Source organism: Nestor notabilis, unplaced genomic scaffold (genome assembly GCF_000696875.1).
Source record: "Nestor notabilis isolate BGI_N333 unplaced genomic scaffold, ASM69687v1 scaffold8318, whole genome shotgun sequence".
Classification (NCBI taxonomy): Eukaryota; Metazoa; Chordata; class Aves; order Psittaciformes; family Psittacidae; genus Nestor; species Nestor notabilis.
Genome location: NW_009941434.1, coordinates 1 through 17141, shown reverse-complemented (window position 1 = coordinate 17141; position 17141 = coordinate 1). Strand labels below are relative to the sequence as shown.

General features: G+C 37.0%; 1 protein-coding gene across 1 annotated transcript in view; it reads left to right on the top strand.

Annotated features, from left to right (window-relative positions):
- The window catches only part of SHPRH (SNF2 histone linker PHD RING helicase, E3 ubiquitin protein ligase), a gene marked incomplete at its 5' end in the record, with an annotated part of 38567 nt that extends 26874 nt beyond the window's left edge, over positions 1–11693 (top strand). Inside the window, 8 exons of the mRNA XM_010020879.1 lie at positions 669–770; positions 1564–1635; positions 2285–2473; positions 6680–6772; positions 7378–7464; positions 7890–8068; positions 10170–10250; positions 11478–11693. Of these exons, the coding sequence (XP_010019181.1) occupies positions 669–770; positions 1564–1635; positions 2285–2473; positions 6680–6772; positions 7378–7464; positions 7890–8068; positions 10170–10250; positions 11478–11574 (900 nt within the window). The remainder of the gene's footprint in view (positions 1–668; positions 771–1563; positions 1636–2284; positions 2474–6679; positions 6773–7377; positions 7465–7889; positions 8069–10169; positions 10251–11477) is intronic.
- Positions 11694–17141: the final 5448 nt, after the last annotated feature.

Below are 17141 nucleotides of genomic sequence, written 5' to 3'. Positions count from 1 at the left end.
AAAGCAGTTTTTAAAATGTATCACTTTGCTTAACAAATGTTTAACAAAGTCAAAGATTTATGTATTTGCAACAATAAAATAAACACTTTGGCCTTCGTCCTTCAGACACTTGCCTCTTCTGCAGTATTAATAGCTACACCACTGCCAACTGTAATTCATCTAAAAAGCAGTCAGCTTGATGTTTCTATCTTTTTATAGGTTAAATGAAAAGCGAAAGCTTCTAAGAAGTATAAAGAAAGTAATTAATCATTTCTTACACGTTGTTTTTGGAACCAGCAGTAGAATCTAGGTTCTGTTTATCTGTAAGCAGATAGATGATAAATTGAATTAAATTTGAAAGGAACTTTCATAGTAATAAGTTATTTTAAATTGGTTTTGTCTCTGGGAAGAACCAGTAATACAAATGAAACAAACGAGCAAGTCCGTGTACCTCCTGGGTCTCAGCCCATTCTCAGTGCTGTGTTCGTAATGCGTACAGGAAAGGAATAGATAAGTTTGCTTGGGGAGAAGACCATCTTAAATTTACAGCATGAGCTGTTCTTCTGTCTGTCCCCAGTAAATTATTCAGTTGGATTTTGCCAAAAAATTAATTTAAGCCTTATTGTCAAACTTTTTATTTTCTTTGGTTTTTTTCTTCTTTTAATGCATCTTTCATGCTGTTTTCATAGGTAGAGCAAAATCGAGTGAAACTTTTGAATGACAAAGCAGTTGCCAAATCACAGCTTCAAAAGAAATTAGGACAACTTCTGTATCTCACTAATCTGGAGAAAGTAAGGCTTATGGGTCCTTGGTCTTTACCTATGTGATGTACTCTTATTTACCTAGTACAAGAAACCTACCATTATTTTCATTTTTATTTAAAACTTATATTTTTAAAGAAAATATGTTTTCTGTAAAGACTCATTACATGTTGAAATTCAGTGTGGTGTTCTTTGCATTACTGTGTAGTTACAAAGTTATTTATTACATTATATATTTTGGCTATTTGCTTAATTACACAGTTATAAAACTATGAACTAGTTTTAGATGGTTAAAATTTCCACTAAAACTAACAGGGCCATGCTTAGTAGAAGCCTTGTAAAACGATGTATATCTCAGTGTACCCTTGCTATTTTACAAAGAGCTTACCTTAAACAGAAGGACAAGCAGGTCTGTAGGTTAAATAAGTGTAAAAAAATAAACCAAACCCAAACAAACCCCATGTATTACAAATGATTTTAATCATAGTGTTTAAGTACAGTTATGCTTAACTAGGCGTAGTTAAGCATGATTAAGTATATTTAAATGTTTTTACAACAATGTGAATGTTACTAGGAGTTGTCAAAGGTGTAGTATCTGAAGGACTGCAGTATGAACAGTGCTTCTTTTACTTATCATTAATTACATATTTTTTTAACACCTCCGGATAGACTTATTTATTAATTAATGATGTTGTTTAATTTGCTTACACAGTTTGTTGGGGTTTTTTTAAGGACTTCATTATTTATTTTTCAGAAGCTTATTTCAAATATAGAATAATTTTAGTATTGAAATACAAAGTTTATATTTATTTTCTACTTATAGTCTCAGGATAAAACCACTGGAGGAGTTAACCCTGAACCGTGTCCGATCTGTGCACGTCAACTGGGAAAACAGGTAAAAACTTTAGTTAGTGTCTTTTGTTTTCAGAACGTCTCTACCTAGGTCTGAGTCAGTTGGAAGGTCACAGCTGACACGTATATGTTCTAGGCCTGCAAATGAAGAACAGCTTCTGCAATGCAATCTTTTGTTTCTAATGCATTCTCTCAAAAGAGTATTAAGCCTCTCTGTTTAAAATCTTATTTCTTCTTGAATCCAAAGATGTAGTCTAGAATTTAACAACAGGTAAAGATTAACTTTCTTGAGGACTCCTAATAAAGGCTGATTTAGTATGAATAGATAGACTTTTGCAGAAGACCGATACAAACATTTGTGTAATTCTTTTAAAAATCGTGTAAATACTTAATCTATACATTAAGAATCGTCATTCATAGAAATTACTTTCCTCAAGTTTAAAACTGGGCAAATGCAAGAAATGAGTAATAAATGCACAGAATTTCAAGGGATCATGAATCTTTCTGTGCTGGAAAACTTTGAAGCTTTTTAGCAGCTGGAGTGCTAAAAATCCTAAAATGATTCTGTGAATTTTGTGTACGTAAAGTAATGTTTCTATGAAAATGTAATTTATCATGTATTAGTATACTGGTTTTCTTTTGTATTGATCCAAAATTGATACTCCATGGTGTTTGTTTAATTCCCTGCACAGTGGGCAGTGCTGACATGTGGACATTGTTTTTGTAACGAGTGTACAGCTATCATCATAGAACAGTACAGCGTTGGCACCCGCCGGAGCTCAATTAAATGTGCCATTTGCAGGCAGACAACATCCCATAAAGAAATATCCTATGTCTTCACTGCAGAAACGGCAAATCAGGAAGATGATATTCCTGTAAAGGTACATTGTTTGTTTGAGCTTTGTGGCCCAAGTTTTTAGCAGTGTGTATTTGTGATCCATGTGGCACACTGCATTTAGGCACACAGATTCACTGTATAGTTTTATAAATAGGTTCACTTTTATTATTTGTGTTTATAATGGATACAGTTCTTTTTCTTCTGAAAGATGTGTATGTGGTGTATGTATGCCTTTCTTATAGTGTAATCAGTGGGTTTGCATCCATCCCCAAGGAAGGATACACTTCTTTCTGTCAAGCAAGTTTTTTTGTTTGGTTGGTTTAGGGTTTTTTTTAACTTACCCTTTTCATAACTTTTAATAGTTTCGGAAACAAAACATGAATGGAAAACAGTGTGAAAGAGGATAACTTTTAACACCTGCTCTTTTAATGTGCCTGAGAAAAGGATGGATTACAAAATTTCACACCTGTTAAAGTAATGCTTTCTTGGGGTTGGGGGGGTACAGCTTTTGCTGAGCTTTAGTTACAAATTTTTTCTTTAAGCATTTGACACTGGGTAGAATTAAATGCTGTTTATATGCAGGTGATGAGGGTGGGGTTTTTTGTTAGTGCATCTTGCCTATCTGCATTTTAAACCTGTTAGTATTTGATTAAAGCCTCACTTACTGGATACAGATACCTATTGACAAGATGGTTGTTGAGTAAAGAGTGACTTTTGGTCTTAAAACAGCTCCCTGCCTGGGCAATTTCTTTCTCAAGGCTTTACACTGCCAATGTGCAGCTCTGTTGAAGAGTGGTAGCTGTATTTTCCACAGTGATTTTCTGTGTTTACTCCTTTTAGCCTGGCTTTCTGATGAGACCAGGTGTTTTCACTGAACAATATTAGATTTCTCCATTAATTTAGAAGCCCATTAGATCATTTCAAACAGCTTGACAGAGAGTTTGAGCTTCAAAGGTAATTAACTTTCTGCAAGTATCATTGAAATAGCCATACACATGAAGCGTGTCTCCTACTTCACAAAATACCATGGCTTGACTTTCCCCTTACTAAAAAAGATATTTTAAAGGTCAGGTCTTTGAGGAAAACTTTATTTGTAACTGGTGTGCCTTCCTAATGACAAAAGTTAATGAACCTGTAGACACAAATGTATAGGAAGTCAGTCCTAATTGCACTGTTTCATCTACTTTTTTTGGTAACAGGGGGTTTTCATTGGATTGAAGGTGGGATGGAGGAAGAGACAGCATCTCCCAGAATGACAGAACTGTCTGAAGTCAGTGCTACCACATAGCTGTTCACACTAGTTATGTCAGCCTCTCTGGACAACTGAATTCCGTTTCATGAGTAGATGCTTTTTAACTCAGATGGTTAGATTTGAAGTAGTTGACAGCATGTGGCACCAGGGGGAGTAAATAGGCTGTATTTTTGAAGTGCTAGTTATTGGGACCTTGCTTCATAGGTGTTTTTTACGGATTATTTTCTCAGGTTTTAGAGATATCACCTTGTTTCTACGACATTTTAAATATGTTTCATAAATTACATTACAAAATAAATAACTAAATTCATAAATAAAACACAGAAGGAACATTGTACCTACTGTCCTGTGTGGAGAGTTGTAGTGTTTTATCAAAGTATTTCTGCATCAGAAGCTTAGGGCAAAGCAAAAATATGAACTCTATGAATTCCTGTGTCATCTTGGGCAAGGTGGATTCTTATTTCATGAAAAATTAAAAATTCATACTGTAACTTCTCTGTATGTGCTATCAAAACAAGAAGCACTGTTAAAAATTTCTATCTCATATTCCTTTAAGGACAGTTAACAAAGAATAACTTATTACGGTTTCTACAGAATGTTGTGGTTAAGATTAATATCTTGCAACATGAAAATTGCGTGACTTATTCAGTGTTTGTATTTTCATCTGAACTTTCTGAGTCCCTCTGTTCTCTTTCAGTGTTGTCCCTCTCTTTTGTCTTTTCTTTTTCTGTTTTGTCATATACATCTTGTCCCTTATTTTACCACCACTAGCCATGTTAAGTGCCATAGATGCAGAAGGACTACTGTAAAAGGGAGCATTTCATACTGAGAGAGAGATTACTGGCATCCCTGCATATTTTGGTTCTGTAAAAGCTTCCAGTGTCTGGTCAGTGTTACTGTGGGCATTGCCAGCCTGTCATCTGAGACAGGAATTGTTTGTTAGAGGGAAGTTCTGATTCCAGTGTGTGCTGTTCCATAATGAATTAGGACTAGCTAATCTGTTCATAAATATCTAGATATTCAACAAAATTACAAACTCAAGGTGTATGGAGTAACATTGTTTTTTAAGACAGACTGAAAACCAAGAATTCATAATAGCAAAGGGGCTTCTAACAGTTTCATCTCTCCATAAATACTGAGAATGAAATTGAATTTTTTTGTGTGCTCTGAACCAAAGGTATGAAGAACTTTGCACACTTAGTTACCTTGTTTAAAAAACAGAGCAGAAAGACTGTAACCATTTTGATCATGGTGCTGTTCTTTTCTTCAAAGTCACATTTGTAACACCTGAGTCACAAGAAGTCTGAAGGATGGAAAAACCAACAACTAATTGTAGTGTCTAAAGCTACTACCTCTTATAGCAGGGAAAAATAGGACCTATGGTAAGGTCCAGAAAAGTCTCTGAGGAAAAGACAGAGCTGGATGGGGCTTTGAGCAGCCTGGTGTGGAAGGAAGGTGTCCTGTCCTGCCTGTGGCAGTGGCAGTGGAACTAGATGATCCTTAAGGTTCCTTCCAACCCAACCATTCTATGATTCTGTGACAGTCAGAGCAGATTAGCCAGAATTGTCATTACTGCATCAGAGATGAATGGTATCAGAAAAGCAAATAAATGAACCTGGAATATATAGGAAATACCAAAAGGTAGTCTTTTGATCTTTAGGTGGTTATGATTGGCAGGTAGCTGCCATAGGGATGCAAATGTGTTGTTCATCCTTGCAGATCATAACACCTACTGACATAAGCATTTTTAATTGTCTTTCTGACTTTCAGAAACAGTGTTAATTTCTAGGTGCAACAGACATGAAAAAAGCTGGTTTGTTTCTAGGTCTATGACAGAGTTGGAATCACTGTGGAAGACCCTGGGAAATAAAATGGTACTGCATATTGCAACCTTTGGTAAAACAGGCTGCAGAAAGTCTTTTACATGCATTTCTGGAGCATTCATTTAGCTACATAATGTATGAATGATCAGGCAGTCCAGCATTGTTTCCCAGCTTGTGCTTAGACTGTTGACATCTTTCCCCACCAGTTGTGCAAGCAGCATAACTCCAGTAAATTTGATCTGCGATTGTAGCAAGCCAACATAGTTAATTCAATGTTCAGAGGACAGGTGCAGACAGAAATAAAACAATATCTGTCCAGCTGAATCTAGCACAGCTTGAAATTACTATGCATGTAAGAACTAGTAAGGAATTAAATTAGGGCTTCCTAAAAAAAACACATTAAGTAAAATTGCTGTAATACGAAGTGCGCACTAAAGGAAATAGAGGGAGATACTAAAGAACTTTTTCTTAGAATCCTCTTGCCAACGTAAGGGGAAAGGGAGAAGGACAGAAATCAAAGTGGTCAAGAAGTAGAATGTAGTATTGGATTCATTAAGCGCTGAAATACTTCTGAATGAAGAATATGAAGATGTTTTCATTGCAGCCCACAATCCTTCAAGAATTGTGTTTAACAATTTCTTGTTATTTTAAATATAATTAACAAGTTTCATAGTACTGAGCATAAGTTTAGTGTTGCCAGAGTGAGGATCAAAAGCAACAGAAATAGCATTCAGGTTTTTTTTCATTGCCAGCTTTCAAGAGGTGAGAAGGGAGGGAAATTTAAATGTGCGTTTGGTAGGTTCTTTGAAGATTGTGCCAGTAAGCTAAACCTCAGGAGGCCTACCTGGCAACTGCAGTTGTGTTTGGTACAACTGCACTGCTTGGGCTATCCATTCTGCCTCATGCAGAACTAGACAGGTGTATCTGTGTGGTGCTTCATTCTTCCCTGTTCTGTGCACGCTGTAATACACCTTTGATGCTATAGCGGTGTGTTATAAGGAAGGTATAAAAGTAGTTCACTGCTACTTAACCTGCCCTTCCTCCAGTTTGCTAATTTTTACATTTGTGTAAGATACGTATGAATCCTAATATAACAGTATTTAATAAAGTAATGAATATGGAAGGAATTATTTAATATCCTACTTTACTAATGTTCTTCTTTAACTTTTCAAAGGGAAGTCACTCCACCAAAGTGGAAGCTGTGGTCCGAACACTGAAGAGAATTCAGTTTAAAGATCCAGGAGCTAAATCCTTAGTATTCTCAACGGTATTAATCACCACAAATCTTGTCTTTGTGTGTGTGTCTGAGTTTAAAGCGGTCATAGTATTTTCAGGAATTAGTTTAGCTACCAAAATGTTGAATCACTCTGTACAGCCACTTGTTTGTTTTGAGAATTTGTAGGGCAATTCATGTAGCTGGGACATGAACAATGATGGTAGTCAACAGATGTAAAAGCTTGTTTCTTTAAAGGGCAAACACTTTGATTTGTATGGGAGCATTAGAAATTCTGGGTATTTTTAAATGTAATGTTCAGATATTTTTGATACATTGTAGAACTGGTTTTGTGATGGCTACTAGTTTGTATTCAAGCCGATCTTTTTAATTACGTTTCTAATTTAGTTTTATGAAAGATTCGGTTCACACAAATCTTTTTCTCATCCCTCTATCTCCCTTCCCCCCCCCCCCCCCCCCCTCTTTTTCTCTGCCCCCCCCCCCCCCCCCCCCCGCCTTTTTTTGTTAATTGCAAATTCTAGTATTTTGAAAGGCATTTTTATCTCTTAGGGAATTTAATTAGCATATTTTAGTTGTCGTAGCTGTTAGTAATATTGAGTTACTTTTACTGTGTATTTCTGTGTTTTGTGTTTTTACAGTGGCAAGATGTGTTGGACATAATTTCAAAAGCTTTGTATGACAACAATATGGTTTTTTCTCAGATCAATGGAATTAGTAAATTTCAGGTACATAAAGAATATTTTTCTTAAAATTAGTCTCAGTGGGGAAAATTACAGTTCATAGAAGTCAGTTTGGTCCTTTTACTTCATTGCCTCATTTGAGAAATTGAAAGAGCAGCAAATTTGTTTGGCAGAAGCTTTGATCTCTAGCTTATTAATTCTAAAAATCATCATCACAAACCTTGGGAGATAAACAGTGCATTCACTTTTGAGAAAAAAGCATTGGCATGGATGTTAAGGGTAAGACACCCTGATCAGTGTTGCAGGAAGTTCTTGCCTTCGTGATACCTGTTGGATATCTGTTCTGGGATGACAAGTCTTTGGTCAGTCAGGCTGCAAAATTGTCACTGGGGCCTATAGTAGCTGACAGATGTCCCCCACAGTCTTTACTGAGGAGCTTCTGTCATGCTGCTGTGATGTTTGCCTTTTAGGAAAATCTCTCTGCATTTAAATATGATCCCAACATCAATATTTTGCTGCTGCCTCTTCACACTGGTTCCAATGGACTCAACATCATTGAAGCAACTCACGTTCTGCTTGTGGAACCCATCCTGAATCCTGCACATGAGCTACAGGCTATTGGCAGAGTACATCGTATCGGCCAGACAAAGTAAGAGTTAAAATTGCGTTTAGTGGTTTAGATCTAGTCTATAATAGAACTGAATATTAGACTCAGAATAAATCTAGTTCACTGAACTTCTTGATTATGGGAATGAGGGTACTCATAGGATTCCTGTTCTTAAAAATGATTGTGTAAGGGAGAGAACGATTAAATTAAAAAGTTTGCTGAAAATACACAATATGTATTTTAGGGAGTTCTTTTGTACTATGGGTGTAAGATGCAGAAGCAAATTGTATTCAGATATTTAGGAAAAGTGTAAGCTCTTGAGTCCAAAATCCTGAATAACCTTGTTCAGCTGCGCCCTATTTTATGTGTGTCATTGATACCTTAGTTTTCAACAAGTGCTGCTTGTAAGCATGTCCAGAAATGTCTTAGCTTTGCAGGTCTGAGCAACTCACTATTTAGGTCATGTGTGGCTAAGTTCAGGCACAGCGCTTGCTAGTTGCCTTGAGAGGCTCCTTCTAGCCGGTCATTCCCAGCTCCAGATGAGGAACTGTGTAAATTTTTGGGGGTTGAGGTTTTTGTTGAGGTTTTTTGTTTGCATGGTGGTTTTGTTTTGTTTTTCCAGAAAGAAGTTTATAGCACACACTCTTTAGAACGGATTAGTTTTTAAATCACAGTTCTACCCTCACCCCATCTAGATCTTTTTGAAAACATTAGTGAGTATCTTTTGCTTCAGTGTTGTAGATTTTACGTGGGTTGTTCTGAACATTTAAAAAAGGTTTTGGAAAGCTTGTCCTGAACAGATAAAATATATATGGTTTTCCTTAGATTTCATATAAATTGAAAAAAATAATGTAAAAAACCCTGTACATAAAGAAGAAAAATAACTGGAATCAATTCTAGAATATTGTTATTCCAGAATAATAGTGGGGTTTATGTTCTGGAAATGGAGGTAAAGCAAGAGGGCATGAATGAGCATGTATGTGAAAGAATGTTTATGAACTGGTGGATATTTGGGTGTGTTGGTAAAGATTTTGAATTAACTTTGAGGGCATAGGAAAGATTGATTGCAACAGCCTGCATTGTAATTTTACATGATGTTGGCACATAAAGGTCTGGCAAAAGCCTTGCAATAAACCCAGTAAGAATGTGTGCTGTAGTTCTGAAGAATAAGACTTCAGCATGGCTTACACAAAGGGCTGTTTCCAAGTACAGTGAGCATGAGGGAATATACTCTGTTTAGTTTCACTGGTACAGCTACAACCAGTTGAGTTGAGTTCTTATTTACTCCTCTTTTTCTTGAGTAGAGCTTTGCCTATGAGTCACAAAGTATTCCCCCAGCATGCCTCAGTGTAATATTACCTGCCAAAGTTTCAATTTAAGATCTGAAAACCATCCAAACGCTTTCAAGAGTTCATATCTTGAAAGATGTTTATATTGGGGAACCTGGAGTGATTTTTCATTTTTATCTTTGGAGCTGACTCTTTTCCATTTCACTTCCTTGTCCCTGACACTTCTTTTATTATTATAGCTTTTTTTAAAAATTTTATTTCATAAATGGAGTTCTCATTTTGGTTTATGTTTATTGACATTCTGGTTTTTACATTTTACCGTGTTTACAATTTCATCTTGACTGACTACTATTACTGACCTAAAAAAAAAAATTACAGTATTTTGCCGTCTTCAAGAACAGTATAGTTAAACCTCTGGGAATGAGCTTTAATTATGCATTACACTGAGCTCTGTCTCTTGGACTGACTTTTGACAATGCAGCATAAACATTGTATGCAACCAGTGGGCCTAAGTAATTTCTTTAAACGACAGGCTCTTGAGGACTGTTTGTTTATAGTGGGGACACAGAAAGCAGAACTTTGCCCAGCATCTGCATTTGGATTTTAGTTAATACAACTTATATTCATTTAGTATGCTATCCAGCCACATGGAAGCGTGTGCTCTGGGAGGCACTAGGCATCCTTAAATGTCAGTGGAAGCTGTGACTACCTCGTAAAATTTCTTTCTTAAAATACAGGGGCGTTTTTTCAGCACTCTTACTGGTATGGGACAAAAATGTGGTCTTAAACTTTGACAGTAACAGCATAACTTCTGCTCACTTCTGGTCTTGTTTTCTCTTTTTAAACACATTCAGATCTACCATTGTTCATCGGTTCCTGATAAAAGCAACAATAGAAGAGAGAATGCAGACTATGCTGAAAACAGTAGATAGAAGGTACGTGTTGAATGTTTTTAAAACATCATTATTGCACTGAAAATGAAAAGACGGTTTTCAACCACACTTTTATGACAGTTAGGTACACGTATCTTGTATATAAACTTCAACTGTTCTCCTTCCATGTTTTGATTGACAAAAACATTTTATGACTGGAAAAGTTGATCTTTTAACCTGGTTCCAGTAACTCGAAGCTTAAGGTATTTATTTCAATTGACCAGAGAATATTTTGGTTACGTTTTGTATATTTTATTTCGTAAAAGCCAAATTAATTAATAAATTGTATGTTATGACTTATTTTTGCAATTTATCTACCTCCATTAGTATAAAAGCATTGCAGTTAATGGACTAATTACTAAGCCTGCCACTGGAGTAACAGCATATGTTATAAGCTCTAATATAGGACATAAATCATTTCTTTCATTATTTCTAAATTCTACAAACCTGATCTGTCAGTGCTATGTCACACTGGATGATTTGCAGTGAGTGCAAGTGTTGTCCAGATGCTAGCTTCTGAATCAGTCTGGTGTGCAGGCACAGGAAGCGGTTTTCACTGTGGTTATCCTTTGAAAACTATAAGCAATAATGGACAGAGAGTGGAACAAAAGTGGTATTTACATTCTTTAAGCAGAAAGTACAGGAGGTTTGTACCTTTTGATTATATTGTATATACGTAACTAATCTAGGAAGAGGCCTTACTTTAAGAAAAGTACTAATTTTTTTACAGTTTTGGCTGTTACAAGTTGAGACCAAAAGTTTACACGTATCTTTAGCTGTCATTATGAAAGATTTCAGCTTTAGTTTTGAAAGGACAATTTAATCAGTTTCTATATCTGTAAACTAACACTGCTTTTCGTATAAGATTAAAATAGAAATACAGTGGTTGAATGATCCAATGAGGGCTAGTGTTTTGAAAGTAGTATCAAACCTTATGCTTTGAAGTTGAAGCCAATCCCTTAAATGCTAAGAGCACAAAGCGGATTATTCCACGTTCCGCTGCTTCTGCAGTGTTTGGTGTTGACCACTGCTAGGGACAGTAGATGGACTTTGTATCCTACGCAAAATGTGCAAAAGAAGTAGCTGACCAGTGTGCGTGTATTTTTTCCTGCTGAGCTTCCAGGCTGAACAGTTAATGGGCTCTGAACCATATGTTCTGTCCTTAGTATAAACAGCACATTACTTAAGTTGATTCCTTCTCTGATGTCTGCATGCAATTTTTTCCCACAGCCACACGAGCTCTTCCATGAAACAGTCAGAAGCCTCAGTTCTGACAGTGGCAGATTTGGCTGACCTTTTTACAGAGGAAACTGAAGAACTTGAGTAAAAACATTGGTTTGGCCTAATGAGATCAGGAAGTACCTGACCTAATAAACACTGGTATATAACCCACTTGATCTGTCATTCCCGTGCACATCATCTAATATTTGTCCCTAACCAGAGCTATTGGAAATTGAAAAGTCTTAATTGTTACTGTGGCGAATTGTTACTATTCTGTGGCGAAGTTCTTAGCAGCACACACTTCTGACAGCACTGGGGAAAACTTGCACTTTGCACATTATACAGAAAACATGGATTTTATTCCCAAAGAGCGTTTGAGCTGGATGCTAAAACTGAGATCTTGGACCTTTGGTTGAGATGATTTTTGCCATCATGTTTGATTGGCTAGTAGCTCAGTCTGAGAGCAAAAGTATGTGTGGATGGTTGGGTGGGAAAGGGAAGCCGGAAAACACAAATCTGATTTTTCCTTTTTTTTTTTCTTACTGTACAAAGAATTGTTAGAAAGACTGACTATAAATTAATATTCTTCTAGAAAGGGCTCGTTACCATTTAATGCAGGGTTACTGAACGTCTTATTGGTAACACTTTAAATGACTGATCTTTACTAAAAATTTGGATATTTGTATTAGGCTTGTAGATGTTCATAAACACTTGTGACAGTTAAATTTCATTGTTAATGCTTACTCACTGCAAAATGATGATAATTAAATTATGCTTTTTGTATGTGCGTTGGTCTGGTAATCAGTTAAATATTTGAACTTACTATACATGTGTTCACTTACTCTGAAGCCATGGCTAAGTTAATGCTTTGTTAAAAGAAATAAAAGGCATTTGTTACAGAATCCTTAGAAAAAAAATACTGGTTAAGCTGCTGACCACTTTAGAACCATTTGGTGCTTGTGTATATTTTCTCACCCTGATTTTTTTGGCTTGTTCTCCCCCTTAAAGATGCAGCAATCTAAATATCCCAAACAGATGAAATTAAGGCAGGCAGTCTTAATTATTTAGTATCTAATCTAAGTTAGATAATCAGTGGAGAGGGATGAAACCTTTGTGAAACTTCATCCTTAGATACGCAAGACCACTCTACCCCATCTCTTTTGACAGTAGTCAGTTTAGAAAACAAATCTAGGCTATCTTTTAGACTGCTGAAAGTAGGCAATATAAATTTTAAGCCTTTTGGCATAGGTTATTGATACACATGTACATAACATAGTTTCTGAAGGTATTACAGAAGCAAGCTCAGTTATGCAGTTGATATTAAACACAATTTTGTGGTTAGAGACTAGGCAAATGTATATGCATAAGCAGTGGGCTACTTCCCTCCAATTGCAATATTTACTGTTTCTGCAGACAATGATTTTTGTATATTTTAGAAATCCTACTTGAGGCTGACATTAAAATGAGTCCTTTAAGAAATCTCATCTTAGAATTTTTACTCTAGTCATGCCTGCTAAATAGATGTGCCGTACAGTTATTGAGCTTCTTGAGATCTGTTTTCAGTCATACCACATTTGAGTTGCACCACTTGGGTATTAAGCCTGTCCATGGCAGACAGGTTTTCTGCTGCTGACAACAAATATGAATAGAATCTACATGAATAATTTTGCATCAAGAAGTGGGGTTTTGGCTTTTATAGTCTATTATCCTTCTGGACTGATTAGATACTTTGCTCTAAAGACTATTCAAATAAATTTACAGACAATGTATCTTTATTTCCCATATTTGCAATATGTTTTAGTCTTACACATTTTGTCTTTGAGATTACTGATGTTTTGCTGATTACAGTTTGGAGCAAGAGAAATGGAATAGACAGTAGACTTTTGTTCAAATGAGATTGATCAAATGATTTGCACAGAGACTGTGACATCTTCATTCTCAAACATATTGAGAACCCAGATGACCCTGAGCAACCTGATCCAGCTTCGAAGTTGGCCCTGCTATCGGTGTGTTGGACCAGATGACCTCCATGGATCCCTTCCAGCCTAAATCATTCTACAGTGTACTGCAGATCGTGCTGTACAGACACTCCAGGAACTCTGAGGGCAGCAACATTGCAGTTTCCTCATCATCTTCAGAGAATTTTAATATTAAACGACATAATGTGATTGAACAAGGAGCTGGTGTTCATCTGAGAAATTATATATCTATGTTAAAAACTGTGGAAGCACATAGTGTTTGCGTTCATAGCTCCCTTTTTAAATAACTAGATGTGGGAATAATAGTTGTCGGTGAATGTGAGAGGCAAACTGAAAACTATTTGCCATGAAAGCTTTCCCAAGCTCTGCACGTTTTTGGTTTATTTATATAAAGATGATGGTTTCATTGTTTATTTACAAAAACGTGGCTTTTGCATTCCTAGCCAAAAGCATGACTTCTCGTCAAGCAGTGCATAAGTCTTCAGTCCTGACCTTTTTATTTTATGCTCACATAACAACATGAGATGCCAGAGAGCTGGTTGTAGGTACTCTCCTGACTGCCCTGGAGCACCAGGACCTGGAGCTCTGGAGGTGTAACATGAAACGTGTACACTAGTTCTGTTAAAGCACCTCTTGAAATTGGAAGGTTGAACCATTGGAGTATATAGCCTGTGTCAGCAGTAAAATGGATTCTTCAAGTTTCAAATAATACTAAGTACGGACACTAAAGAATTCTTTGTAAAAGAAACCAGACTGTAATTTAGACTTTTTGCCATTCTTTGCAACATTTAATTTCTTTGACAAAGGTTTTATTTCAAACATGTGAAGACACCTCATGAGATGAACTTTTTTCTTGTCCTGGCAAGGGTGCACTTTGCACATCTGCAGTGCTTTTCTCTTACCAAAGCACAGTAAGCCTGTTTTCAGTTGCTGCCGTGATTTGGCTCACTATCAGGAGAATACTCTTTGAAAAGACAGTATTTTGGCTGAGAACAAATTTTGCCCTATCGTAGTAGTTCCAATATACTCATAGAAATGGCATTTTCCACACAAAACAAATTTATAAATAGTGACAGCAGTGTTTACATAATGTTCTTGTGAAAATACCCATAGTCATGTACCAGATTCTCATGTGTTCTCCTGCTAAAAAGTGTAAACATGATCTGAGTTGACAGTATTGTTTATCCAGACAATCCCTTTAAAAACGAGGCTCCAAGTGATTCCAAAGGCCTCAGTGCTGACCTTTCATCTCTTTTGGTTCCACGACAAGCAATGTTGGGTGTTTTTTGACTGGAGTTGGAGAGGATTTTGGGACAGGTTTTTCTCCCTACATATAAAAGTTCAGTGCCTTGTAGAACAGCATTGTCATTTATTTAGGTGTCTGTAAAACCTTGATGCAAATAGATTTCCTTGATCCACACAGCATGAAGGTGTTAGAAACTAAGGAGTGGATTCCCTTAAGGTGTTAAATTAAGCTCTGTGAATTTCACTGTGGATCTTTATATGAGTTTGTAAATTATGGTCCTCTTTGCTCTACATTAGTCTATGCCAGGAAAAGGTTTTAATCTGAACCTGTTAGGTAGCTATTTAACATACTAAAGTCCAGAAAACACTGTAGTGTTCATGCAGGTCAGCTACTACAAAAGAATATTTACCTCAGCCTCTCATACATATTAACATTGCATGTTAAGGAAGGGGCATAAGAGTAGTTGATGCTTTCTGTGAGGTCTTCCAAGCCATTTTTCTGCCAGTATTTGTAGATGTATTCCAATTGTCTGCCAGCAGAGCACCCTCTACTTCAAAAGTAGCTGTGCTTCAATACAGATGTGAGTGGGATCTTACAGAAGAAAAGTTGCGTAGTTGTTTCTAGTTAAAAACATACAGACATACTTCCTTCTTTAAGACTCTTTTTGGCTTAGTGACTGAGGTCCCATTAACAACTCTCTACTACAGTCTTTTCTGACACAAAGAGTGCTGTCTTCTTCCATTACTTACGGCTCCGTCATGTTTTCCAGGAGTCCCAGAATGATGTAATTAGCAACTGTGCCTCAGTTAAACTGGTAGGGAAAAAGTCTGTATTGGTCAGTCCTGCAGTGACCAATGTAAGAAGAATCAATCTTGAAATTTACTGCTCCCTCACGGCAAGTAATAAGATGAGCTTCTGAAAGAAAATCTGTGGTTGGTTTGTTTTGTTGTGTTGTTTTGGTTTTTTTTTCCCCCTGGATATAAGTAGAGCCCGTTTCTGAAGCTTAATCTAATTTACTGCTTAAGATCTGTGTTATAACCTTTTCTATAGACTGAAAGGCTAGTTGCAAAGCCACTGTACCTGTGCTTTTCTTCCCTTTTTTTGGTTGCCTGCAACAAGATCTTTACAATACTATATACTATAAATGTAGGTTAAAGGAATTTCATAATGTAGGAAGAAAGGAGGTCTGAGACATCCCTGTCTCTCCCTCTCTGTGTGTGTCTCTGTGTCTCCATCTCTGTGCTTGTCATCTCATTCCACTCACCCCCAGCTCACTCAGAATGTTATAAAGAATGTTTGTTTTGGTCAGTAGAAGCAGAGGAAAAGAGTCAAAATCCATGAAATGGCTACAGTAAAACTGGCACAGGAAAAGTGTTGGGAATAAAGGGAATTTTAGCCTGGTTTAAATTCTTCTTTTCTATCCATAATGTCTTAATTTACTGTTATTCTTCACCACTGTAGAAGCAGATGTTTAATTTTAGTCTGTTAACTTACATGTTTCTGGTTTTATATTGTACAGCTGACATATAAAAAGGGCCTGGTAATCTAATGACTGAGCAATCAGTGAGGCTTATAAATTTTTAGTTGTAAAGTCGATAGGTTTTGGATTCATAAAGTGCACCTGAGCTACTATCGCAAGTTCCAGTGCATCTAGTCTTGTCCTCTCTTCTTTAGAGGAGGAGGAAAGAATAGGTAATTATTGAATCACTGTAGTGCTCAACTTAAGTTCCAAGTAGATACTCTGCATCTTGTACAGTCATACACCGTGTAAAGGGGACAGTTAGTTGTACTTGTAGCTCTCAAGTACCAGGGTGCTGGTTGACAGCAGGCGCAATGTGAGTCAGCAGTGTGCCCTGGCAGCCAAGAGGGCAAACAGCATCCTGGGGTGCACTGAATACAACAGAACCAGCTGGTCTGAAGAGGGGATTATCCAGCTGCATTCAGTGCTGCTGCAGCCTCACCTCGAGAATTATGTGCAGCTCTGGGCCCCCCAGTTTAAGAAGGATGTGAAGGTCCTTGAATGCATCCAGAGAAGGGCAACAAAGCTGGTGGAAGAGCTGGAAGGAATGTCCTGTGAGGAGAGGCTGAGGACTTTGGGCTGATCTAGTTTGGTGAAAAGGAGGCTTTGGGAAAAGGGATTTCCCAAGTCATGTGAATGGCAAATCTTGGTTGTAAAGTTTCTGATCTTGTGTTTGTTAACATAAAGGCCATTCCCTGCTCAAGAAGGGACATTTGCTCACAAAATGGCAAATAATTATACTAATTATCTGCACCAAAAGGAGCATGACCAGCAGGTTGAGGGAGGTAATTCTGCCCCTCTACTCTGCTCTCATGAGACCCCACTTGCAATACTGCATCCAGCTCTGGGGCCCAAAACAGAAGAAAGACATGGATCTGCTTGAGCGAGTCCAAAGGAGGGCCATGAAGATGAGCAGAGGGCTGGAGCAC